General features: G+C 40.6%; 3 protein-coding genes across 3 annotated transcripts; 1 reads left to right on the top strand and 2 right to left on the bottom strand.

Annotated features, from left to right (window-relative positions):
• The first annotated feature begins 1,117 nt into the window (after window positions 1-1,117).
• LOC110054618 (uncharacterized) lies at window positions 1,118-3,129 on the top strand. Its single transcript, XM_020760968.2, has one exon. The coding sequence runs from the start codon at window positions 1,245-1,247 to the stop codon at window positions 2,163-2,165; it is 921 nt and encodes a 306-aa protein (XP_020616627.2). The 5' UTR covers window positions 1,118-1,244; the 3' UTR covers window positions 2,166-3,129.
• On the bottom strand, window positions 2,868-4,536 carry LOC110054617 (uncharacterized). Its single transcript, XM_020760966.2, has one exon. The coding sequence runs from the start codon at window positions 4,318-4,320 to the stop codon at window positions 3,310-3,312; it is 1,011 nt and encodes a 336-aa protein (XP_020616625.2). The 5' UTR covers window positions 4,321-4,536; the 3' UTR covers window positions 2,868-3,309.
• Window positions 4,537-6,496: 1,960 nt separating this feature from the next.
• Window positions 6,497-10,408, bottom strand: LOC110054592 (vesicular inhibitory amino acid transporter-like). The gene is made up of 2 exons (XM_020760939.2): window positions 10,168-10,408; window positions 6,497-7,994 (listed from the first exon to the last, which is right to left on the bottom strand). The coding sequence occupies exons 1-2, from the start codon at window positions 10,181-10,183 to the stop codon at window positions 6,646-6,648; spliced, it is 1,365 nt and encodes a 454-aa protein (XP_020616598.2). The 5' UTR covers window positions 10,184-10,408; the 3' UTR covers window positions 6,497-6,645.
• Window positions 10,409-10,812: the final 404 nt, after the last annotated feature.

Consider the following 10,812-nt stretch of genomic DNA (forward strand, 5'->3'; position numbering starts at 1 on the left):
ACCAATCACAACTCAAAGCGAAAACATTCAACTTGAGTCAGGCAAGTACCCTATTTTCGACCTCTAGGAATCAGTACACGTCTCTAATACATGACCTCAGCTAACCAGGAAAGCGTCGAATTGCGTCAACTTTTTAATAAAAGCTTCAAATCCCCCTATTTTAATGGGAAAAAACTAATTTCATCCAAAGCAGCAAACCCAATTCCGAGCAAGAATTTCATTCACTTCAGACCACAATAGTAACAATTTTCAAACTCTATAATCTACTTCAGCAACCCGGTTCTAATGCCATACCTTTTGACGCCAGCCACACATACCTTTGTAACTTATCCTTGTTAGTAACCCTCGCGTGTGAGGGTTTCTTGGCTTTCCAGCACCCTGTATGGATTTATATTTCTCCAGGAACGATACAAAACCAACGTATTATTATCTTTAGAAAATGCTCTCTTTTTTTTTTGAAAAAATAGTGCAGTTACCAAATACAGTAAGGATGAAAGGAGCTATGTCCATTGAAAATTACGTCCAGATCGAAGAACTGCACTTCAAATCGGGTAGTAATGACAAAGGGAATAGATGGTTAGAACTGAGGCTGATGGAGACGGCCATTACAACATTACGAAAGTGAGTAATTTACAGGTTACGACACAGCTCCGCAACTTAAAGTTAAACTATTTTACACATAGTTGATAAGTTAATTTACCGCAACAGAGGTCAGTCAACATCACAATAAAACACTCACAACACGGCCCTGATTGATGGCATTTTCCTTCTACAGTTTATAAACACTTCACACAGTCTGATTTCAATTGGATTGTTTAGTGTTTAAATGTTATCTCTTAGTCACTAGCCAAGTTAGTTTTACCAGCAACTGTTTGCAATTAAAAGTTACCTATAGACAATTTAGCCCATACTAAACCCAACAAAACTTAACTACGTTTCCGCTCGCGCAAGTTAAACCGCACGCATATCTTTGGACGCAATGCAACAGTCAGTTATTAGACTTATTTGTGAAACAATTAAGTTGCGGTAATTCGTCTGCTAATAAATATTCCGGAGTTATTAATTTTGATGCATCACATTGGCTTTCAACAAGAAAAGAATTTCTTTTGTCAAACAAATGCATTATTGTTTGTTTGGTAACTCACTCAGTGGCGTGGGACATCAATACAACAGAAATAACTGTAACTGTGCACTTAAAAACATTTGTGGATTGAAGGATTCATTCGCGGTTTAATTGCAAGATAATGGATGCGAAGTTTACAGGCAAAAAGACATCAGAAGACCAGGCAATTGAGCAGGCATTAAGAAGGCTTAAATATTTGCACACTTCGCTGATGCCACAGGAGGGAAGCACAAGACAAAATGGACATGACGACAGAATTTTATTTCGGACTACTAAAGAATTGAAGTCGAGACACGAGGAACAACTTGCCAGAGCTAGAAGAACTCCAGAGAAACAATATTTTCTGTCTTTGCAACCGAAGACTCCAAGCACGTCCAGAGAAAAGGTAAAAACACGGGTTGTGAAGCGTAAACAAGAGAAGAAAGCCATTCGAACGGGCCGTGCACCATTACAGGCTTATCGAGTACCAAGTTCTTCAGTCACCGCCGAAGAAATGCTTCAATCGAAGAGAGATAATATGATAAACTCAAGAGATAACCGTGGTTGTAAAGAACGTCTTTCTAAGTCAGCGCCAGGGGTGTTCTGCGCCAATGATCCTCACAAATGCATTCAGTGCTATACAAAAGATTTTGGTGAGAACGCAAACAGGGAGAAACCGACTAAGGAATACTTTACAAACATGAAAATTAATCGCGTTACTTTCTCCGCTCGGCCAAGTGGCTACAAAGTCAAGTCAGTGCGTGAAAGTAAAAGCAAAATTGAAGTGCCTAAAAGTTGTTTCTTTAATGGCTGGGGCGTGCGGTCAAACAAGGAATCATTACCACAAGGTGGAGACACAAACAACGATTTGATGCGAAACGTGGCCAAGGAAACTATGGATGTTACTGTCGGTTTGAAGACCCTTAGACTAGAACCCAAGAGAATGCAACAAGAACAGACCGAGCAAACAGTTTCCCAACCCCCTCCCACACCGGTTCGACAAATTGACATCAAACTTCCTCAAGGGATGATGGTAAGGTATCAACTGTCAGAAGACGATTAATGTACCCTTGCCCTCTAAAATTGACGTAATGAAAGGAGAATTTAGAAATGATCAACTTATTTCTCCTCACCATGTTGCTGCAGTAACACTTGCAACTGTGATAAAATACTCATGAGGCTGCTCAACTCCTGCAAATGATGGGAGCCAATCGTGACCGACGTATATTGAACCTAATGGCTCTTTCTTGGTGTGAGCGAGACTTTTGGTGCATCATATGTATATACAAACTGTGATGTGACCACTTAAGAGAATCGATATACTGATGGCTCTTGAAAGGACTTAGTTCCCCGTATCGCGCAACTTTATATATTATTCTGACTTCCATTGCATGTAGTTACTTACTCAGTGTCAAATATTATGTGACCTATAATACATGAAACGTTTTATAAGTATAACTATGAGCTCATCGAAGTCAGTTTATTAAATTTGTTAGGATGGTAGGTAACTCACAAACCATCAAGGTATAATACTCACTCGCGGATCAGTATAAAATCTTCAGCCAAGCTTGAAACCACTGGCTCGAGAATTATTAATTTTGTTGTTGGTGTCTGAAGACACTATAATTTAGATCAAAGACTTTGCATTGTTGCACAATCCCAGAAATTTACCTCCATAGCTTCTGAATTAAAAATATCATGAAGACTACGGCAACCAAAGGGAGAGTGTTAGAAACACATGTACAAAGGAACATACGACAGTAAATAACAATTCCTATTAATTTATTGCAAAAAACAGTCACGCGATAAAATTAGATTCATTTCATCATAATACATGCAGTTTTGTAAGGGCGGCGGGTAATTATATGGAATAAAACTTTCTTACACAAAGCGAATAATTTACCTAAAGTATAGTCATAAAAAGTATTATAGTTCTATAGAATGAGAGAAGACAATTAGCATGTTTGTTTCTTCAACTGAGTAAACTGGTAATTAATTTTATTGAATAAAATTCTGATATTCAGCGACTTCTAAGAACTAAAAGAAATGAGCCGTAAATTAATAAGGTCTTGAAAAGTTTGTTACTCACTAAAAACATACTTCATGAGGAAATTAGGGCGATATTTATATTAATATTTCTCTCGACAGCACACACTGCAAAATAACTGTCGTATTTTTACCTAAATTTAAATATTTCACGACAACAGTCATAAATTATTGATATCGTTTCCATCTTCTTTCGCCGACTTAATGCTCTGTGTTGAGATGGGAGAATAAAGATGAATTTCGTGAAGAAATTCACTGAAATGTACGTTTCTTTTATATTTTGGTTGCGAATCTTCGATTTCCCTTTTATCTGAACTGACACCGTTTTGCGCGGCTTCTTTGTGTCTAACTCCCTCCGTCGAAGAACTTCCGTTTTCAAGTTCATTCCATTTTGCTAAACGATAGGGTGGAATTTCAATATTTACAAAAGGCACTAGCCAAAGATGTCCTTCGTCAGTGGTTATTGCCTCCGAAGAGAGGTCTATTTCTCGCGGCGGTGAGATACGTGGAAATTGTGAAACGGCTGATATTGAAGACGAGTCGTGAAGCATAAAGTGGTCACTAGGCAACTGTCGAACGGTTAAACAAGTTTCTGCTGCAAACGTGCTGGGCTCGTCGCGTCGAGAAAGTTGCCGATCGTGTGCCTTCTTTCTGTGCGGTTTAACCGAGCTAAATTTACTGTCCTTGATTTTTGGCAACGGCGGCATTTTTGGAAGCGTTGTGTAAAATATTTCTTTATTTTCTGGCGGTATTCCTTCCAATTTCGGTAATATAAGTTGAGCACGATCTTCGGAGTGAGTCACATTGTGCTCGTCAAAGATTTTGCCATTAGCCTCACTTTTCAGAAGTAGCTGCTTCAAATACTCCTGATCATTAAGATAAATCGGTTTCGATAAGTCCTCATGGTGCAGATTTGATGAAGGTTTCTTGCGCCGTGTTCGCGTTTCTTCTGTTAATCCACTGCCTGTCGCTGGATTCGCTAGCTGTTTACCGGTCTGTGTCTTGTTAGTAGCGTGTTTCTGATCACCTCTGTTTGCGTCGGATAATCCTTTTCTAAATATACGTACGGCCTTTTCTTCATAGCGTCTGTGTAACAGTAACAGTTCTTGAAGGTTTTTGTAACCCCTTTTATCTTTTACTGATGACGAAGAACCGGTCAAAGCCATTGGCATTGTGAAATCTTGAGTTTACCTTGTAAGAGCTTCACAAAAAAACGCACTCAAACAGCCAATGACACGAGCAAACTTCGTTTGACACTAGCATTAGAAATCTAATGAGTAAACCAGTCCAAATATCACTCGGTAAACAGTTATCGAGGACACGCATGCAACGACATAACTCGCTTTGTTCACTTAGGGATAAGGTGTCACTCGAAATGACAAGCTTGTGGCGAATGAATATTTTATGAAATATTCGATTTATTGGCTGGCTATGACCAATGACCCAAGACATATCACATTGCGAGTATATCTAAAGAGCCTGTAAAAATAATTGTCTTTTATAAACATTTTAGTTTCCATCCGGAAAACATAACCAAAACTAAAGGAACCTATTTGAGTTGGTGCATTTCTTGAAATATTTTTATGATCTTTTTCGACAAAAGATGCCTGCAATAATAAAAAGTACTTGTTAAAAATAAGATTTGATCTTTTTTTAGCGTGACGCCAATATGGTCAAATTTATTTGCATTTTCTTGAATCCTTTGTTTTTTTCAGGTGACATTATTGGCATTTTTCCGAGCCGAGTGGTCAGCTAAGAAGAAAACGTCCCACATGTTTGGTTTCGGTTTTCGTAAAGAAAAAAATCAGTTTAATATATGGACATACACGTACATAACGAACACAATACGCACCATGTCATATGAACAAAAAAGCGGAAGATTATTTTCATTAAAACGACTGTGACAAGGTTAACTACATATTTGGCTGAGTGGACTTTAAAAAGAAACCATTAAATTGCGTGATTACTGTAATGAGGATAATTAAATTATTAGAGAGTATGAACAAAATGTGGGGAATAAAGAAGCTAAGCCTGTGTAACAATTGACCTTTTGAAATTCCTAATCCTAATTTGCCTTTCTGGTTTCGAAACATTATTTTCTAGTTGTAATTCTGTCACACGCGACGCCTCATGGCTAGTGCGCTCGACTCCAGGGACACTGTGTTGTGTTCTTGAGCAAGACACTTCTGACTCTCTCCACCCAGGTGTATAAATGGTACCGGTGAGTTGATGCCAGGGGGTAACCCTGCGATGGACTAGCATCCCATCCAGGGGTGAGTAGAAACACGCCTAGTCGCGTCATACCGCAGAAACCGGAGATAGCGCTAGCGCTAGGTATCGGTGACGGGCCACGTGGCTCGCATGCAGATTTAACCTACTTACCTCTATTATTTGTTCGAAGAATTTGACCTTATTGGCGGTGTACTATTCTAAGTATCTCAGCGGTGAATAAAATCGGAGGCTATCGAAATGACAGAAATGACGAATGACAGTTGTGGTCTTTTCTCTCATTTAGCATATTAGCATTTTCGAAAGTTTAGTGTTGATTTAGGAAAACGCTGAGAAAACGTTAGAGCTGAAGGGAGCAGTTAGGAGCGAAAGTTCAGCGAAAACGCTGAGTTCAGCGAAAACGCTTAACGCATCATCGAAAACTCGCTAGTTTGGACGGGGTCTCAGAACTTTTCACAAGCCTATTTCATTCACGATGCTTTGGTTCTGAACTGGTTATACCATTACTGTTATGTCCCGCTGTCATCAGACTAGCCTGCGAGCAGACTCACCTTCGAGTCACGCGCGCGAGCGGCAAACAGCAAAGCGATCCGGCGGGAAGGAGTCTGGTGAAGAGGCGCCAAGTCACTTTCTCGTCTAGCGGGCCTGCTCGCAGCCTACCATCAGGCCTTATAAGGTAAGACGCTCGATTCACCCGAAAGTGGTACCATTTTCCGATTAAAGTTACATTAGAGGTGATTTTATCACAGGAAAAGCGCGGGAAAACTATCATTTAGACGTGGGGCTGTTTAAAACATGCCTTACCGTACAATCGCATTGACTGAATCTTTAAAGTACAGGAATACAGAAAAGAGATGAAGTTTCTGTTAGTGTAGGCATGTGAAAATGAGCCATTATATAGGAGAGTCTGAGTATTATTACAGAATTACCTTGTCAAAAAATGGTATATTAGTGGTTAGGGGGTTTCGACTAGGTTGAGTTCCCATCGCTTTTCGCCTTTCCTACCCTTCCCCCATTTACGCCTACGGTTAATAAATCATAACGCCTTCTTCCCCCACTGCCGCTCACTCCGCTTCCTTTCTTTTACCACACAACTGACGACAATAATTTGCTCAAAAATAGAAAAAAAAGAAACGCTTTAAATTTATTAGTTATCTTCTCTCTTCTATATACATAGCATCAGTGTGTTAAAATTCAAAATTCGCGTCTCTTTTCTAAAACTGTTTCTTACTCAAAGCCAGGAAACTCCATGAGTTCGGCTTTGATGTTCATTGGTTTAGTACTTCATATAATGCTTTGGCTGAAACGAACGTTCCAAAAATCGACACCAGGACACCAAACAAAATCATAATGTAATCCAGAGCTTTCTGCCAGCAGCTTAAATCCTTTTTTCTGAGAAACAAATGAGCCGCACAAGGCAGAATGCAGTTGAATAACGGCAGCGACAAGTTACCGAAAAACGACGTCAAAAAACCAAAATGCGGAATGAAGGCTGCTGCTAAAAGGGTAACAGAAACAAACAAAACTCGAAGCCCAGCAAAACAGACGAATCTCGGCAATCGTACTTTCGTCTGCAGTAAAAAATAAGTGTTGGAATCTTCGATGCACTGAAAAACTGCAAGGAGAGGTAGTGCATATGAAAAAAGACAACTTACGACAAACACTACGCTGACAATAATATGGGGCAGATTGTTAGGAAGATTGTTAATAACAATTTCATCCGTGGCAAAAGAAAATGAAAGAAAACCGAAAATCGAAAAGGTCAGCTTGAACAAGACTGCAGCGATATAAGCAAGTGCTAAAGCTCGTCCAAATTTAGATCTGTCAGCCATGCTTTCTTCAACAGAGGGCACAATAGGGGCCGAGCCGTAACTGAACATGATGATCCCCAGGGAAATAAGAAACCCCTGTGTGTCCCAGAACAAGAGACTCTTGAGATCCCACTGTGAGTGGTGAGTGGCCCCGTACCACAGAATAACCGCGGCAGTCCCCAGTAAAGCTGAAATTCCAATGACGCTCAGCCAAGCAATTTGAGACAGCGACTTCAAAAATGTCGATGGAAGAACCACAGCGGCCGCAATGCACGTCCACAGTGCTGCTGTCAGGGGTACTGACGGGAAAGCGGATTTCATCAGCGAGCCGCACACGATAAGATATGAAGTCGCGATGACGGTCAGATCAAAGCACTGTACCACAGCTACCATAGTTCCACCAAAGCGAGGCCAAATGGCTTTTCCGATTTCATTCCACGAAGAACGCACACGTACGTTACCATGGACACGGTGTCTATTGTACAGACATTCGACCAGCACTCTGGCCGTGAACCAGTAGATAATAGGCATGATAATAAAAGCTCCAACCGCTGCAATTCCACCTTTAGCGACAGCAAACGGCAGAGCTAAGAAACCAACACCTTCAATGAAGTTGATGATGTTGAGTGTCGCCTTCCACACGGAAGCGCGACCGGGTTCGAGTGCAATGAGCAGCGTTCTTTCAGATACCGTGAAGACCCTTTCACGTGATGCGTCATCAAAGTCCTCACTAAGGGAGGAGTGCTCTTGAATGCTCGTGGACACATCAACAACAGCGTCATTATCAAAGTGTTCCATCTCTGATGCTGAAATACGGAAAGAAATACAATGATCATGTACCAATCCTTACTGAAATAGGCACGAAAACAAGATTAGCTCTCCTTTTAGGTCTTAAGCCCAGTATGAACGGGAAATGTTTGGCGATCAAACATGATCAAACATTGTTTGGTGACCAAACATGTTGATGTTTGGCCAAATGATATCAAACTTGTTTGACAAACAGTAAGAATTACCCCTATAAGCAACTGGGTCGAGAACACCGTCATGTTGAGTTCCATTAAAGATTGTCGTGATAAATTGTTGGTCTCACTTAAGGACCACGAAATAAGTTTTCTGTGTGCAAAAGGACATCAGTGTAAACAAGGATGATTGAAAATTAGCTAACTGAAGGTAAATAACACGACATAGGCACTTGTAAGCTCACACACAAAGCTCGCGCGATATCTATGAGCGAGAACGCATGCGCGCACAAAACATGTTTGACAAAGCCCTCCAAACGGGAAAAGGTTTTACAATGTTAGATCTAATGTTTGACGTCGTTCAAATTTTATCAAACACAATTCAACACGATCAAACATGGTGCCCAAACATGGTGCCCAAACAGGGCCATGTTTGGTCACCAAATAATGTTTGATTGACAAACATTTCCCATTTGGACATGGCTTTACAGCTGTTATCTGTCGTGATTGGTCACAATTTCTTGTCGTTACCTGATCGGGGAATTCCACATTAAATTTCCCGCAAAAGACCCTACCCTGGGGCTTTCAGTTGGTCAAATTCCGTTAAGTGGTGCTGAAATACCCCACCCTCGGGCCATGTTAGGCCACCAAATGTCCCAACCCCACGCCATACAAAGGAAAAAATTCATCCGGGCACACCTACATTGAATTTCCACTGTGTTTCAAGTATTGCTTATACACTTATATCATTAACATGCAACAGCGATTAAATTTTCCGCGAGCAAAACACAACAAAGAGCTTTTTAGGGCTTTCTTCAAGGCCACAAAGTTGCATACAAAGAGCGTTGTGATCTCGTCATATTTTCTAGTTTCCCGAAGATTTTGAGGCAACTTTTTCAAATCCCCTCGACCCCTACTGTACAGTTTCAGAAGCTCCAACCCAATATCAACCAAGTCAGATTCCCACCCCACGGGGCACATCAATAATGACTGGTCCCAAAGGAAACTGTTTGAGGGTCGAGGGAAAACAAAACCAACTGTTTCCTGTGGGGCAAGTTTGTTATACCTCCCAACTCAAAAATAGAAAAAAATCTGCGAAAATATTATTTTTTTGACGCGGCCGTTTTTGCGGGTGTCACGCAACGCTCTCAGCGTTGCGTGATATCCCCCAAAACACGTCTTGGGTGGGGACCAGACGCATCACGTGCAAGTCGGAATTCCCCAGGTAGTTTTGCTCGTCCTATAGGACGAAGGCTTGAATTTGAGGTCTATTATTATTAGTGCTCTTCTGAATTGTTTAGGACTTTTTGATCAACATAGAGTTTAGACTGGCTAGGTTCTTTTGATGTTCTTGAATAAAAAAATCGGATTGCCCGTAATTTAGTGTTTGACGGGCTTGAGCGCGCGGCTTCCGGTCACTGATTGTCCTGATTTGGTCACAAAGTTCTCTTTTGACTCCCTTCACATAAAGCAACATAGAATGGCTGACGTTAAATTTCTTATATTATCATTCGTTAAAGTCTCAGGTCGTCAAATCGTTAAAGCAAAGTGACTCACTAGTGTTACAAAATTTTACACGCAACTACTGCGCCGCGGTACAAAGGTTACGTAATGACGCAAGAAATGGACATGTTGATGAAATTCAAGGTGAACGAAAAATAGTTCGTGATAAAAGAGTTGCAGATAGCCCGATAGAAGATGGCTGAAAAATAACATCCGAGGAAAATGATAAGAGTTCGACATGGCGATTAAACTGTATGGCATGTTTAAAAACTCGACGTGCGAAGCATAGATTAGAATGCACGAGAAATCACAACACTCCGTGAACACCATTGGGTCACCATGCACCATTCGCTTAACAAATTACACGATTGGGCTGCCTATAATCAATCGCCGTCTATAATACCTAGGGTTATATCGCTTATTTTATATTTTGGCTTGTCGCCTATGGAACGGTAGCCAGAATAGTAACGAATGGTTAAGCGTGAGCCTTAACTAGCTAACCAGGACATGCACCTACCTGAAAGTGCTGTCATCAATAAATATCTTAACTTCAATCATCTGGTTTCTCAGCTGGTTTACAAGAATATATATCGTAATCAGATCTGCCGTGGGATATTTGTGGGTGTCACGTCATTACAAGTCACGTTCAGAGTGACGAGAGTTTAAACAATAGATTCAAGTCGAGGCTTCCTAATACGGAGTGATAGTTGTTGATTTTAACCTGCTGAGTCACATAGCTCTCAAAGAACTTTTGATGTTTTATTTTTGGTTATCCGGGTGTGTGTGTGTGTGGAGGAGGGGGTTATGCCATGTGGAAACATGACTGTTTTCTCCAAATAATTTGCAACGCTTGATTTCAAAAGTAGCCGTTTATTTACCAGCATTCACAGTCACATGAGTGTAAAATATAGCTCAGCAAATGATGTCAGTTACTGATGAGCCAATCAGATGACACAAGAGAACTTACGTACAACCTCAAATTTAAAACTTTACTGAAGACTCACCTTTTCACTTAAGCTTTTAATTAGGATTTCACGGTTAGCTTTCCTCATTTGCATTTCAATAAAATCTAGCATGTATGTGAGGCAATTTCGGGCTATTTTGTAGTTTTAGCCCGAAATTGACTCGCATCCACGTTGGATTACATTGTAATGCAAATGAG

This window comes from Orbicella faveolata, unplaced genomic scaffold (genome assembly GCF_042242905.1).
Source record: "Orbicella faveolata isolate gen_17 unplaced genomic scaffold, um_ofav_v1 contig_1, whole genome shotgun sequence".
Classification (NCBI taxonomy): domain Eukaryota; kingdom Metazoa; phylum Cnidaria; class Anthozoa; order Scleractinia; family Merulinidae; genus Orbicella; species Orbicella faveolata.

What these genes read in the sequence shown, in the direction of transcription:
- LOC110054618 (XM_020760968.2), top strand. Translation starts at nt 1,245, where the DNA reads ATGGATGCGAAGTTTACAGGCAAAAAGACATCAGAAGACCAGGCAATT.
- LOC110054617 (XM_020760966.2), bottom strand. Translation starts at nt 4,320, where the DNA reads ATGCCAATGGCTTTGACCGGTTCTTCGTCATCAGTAAAAGATAAAAGG.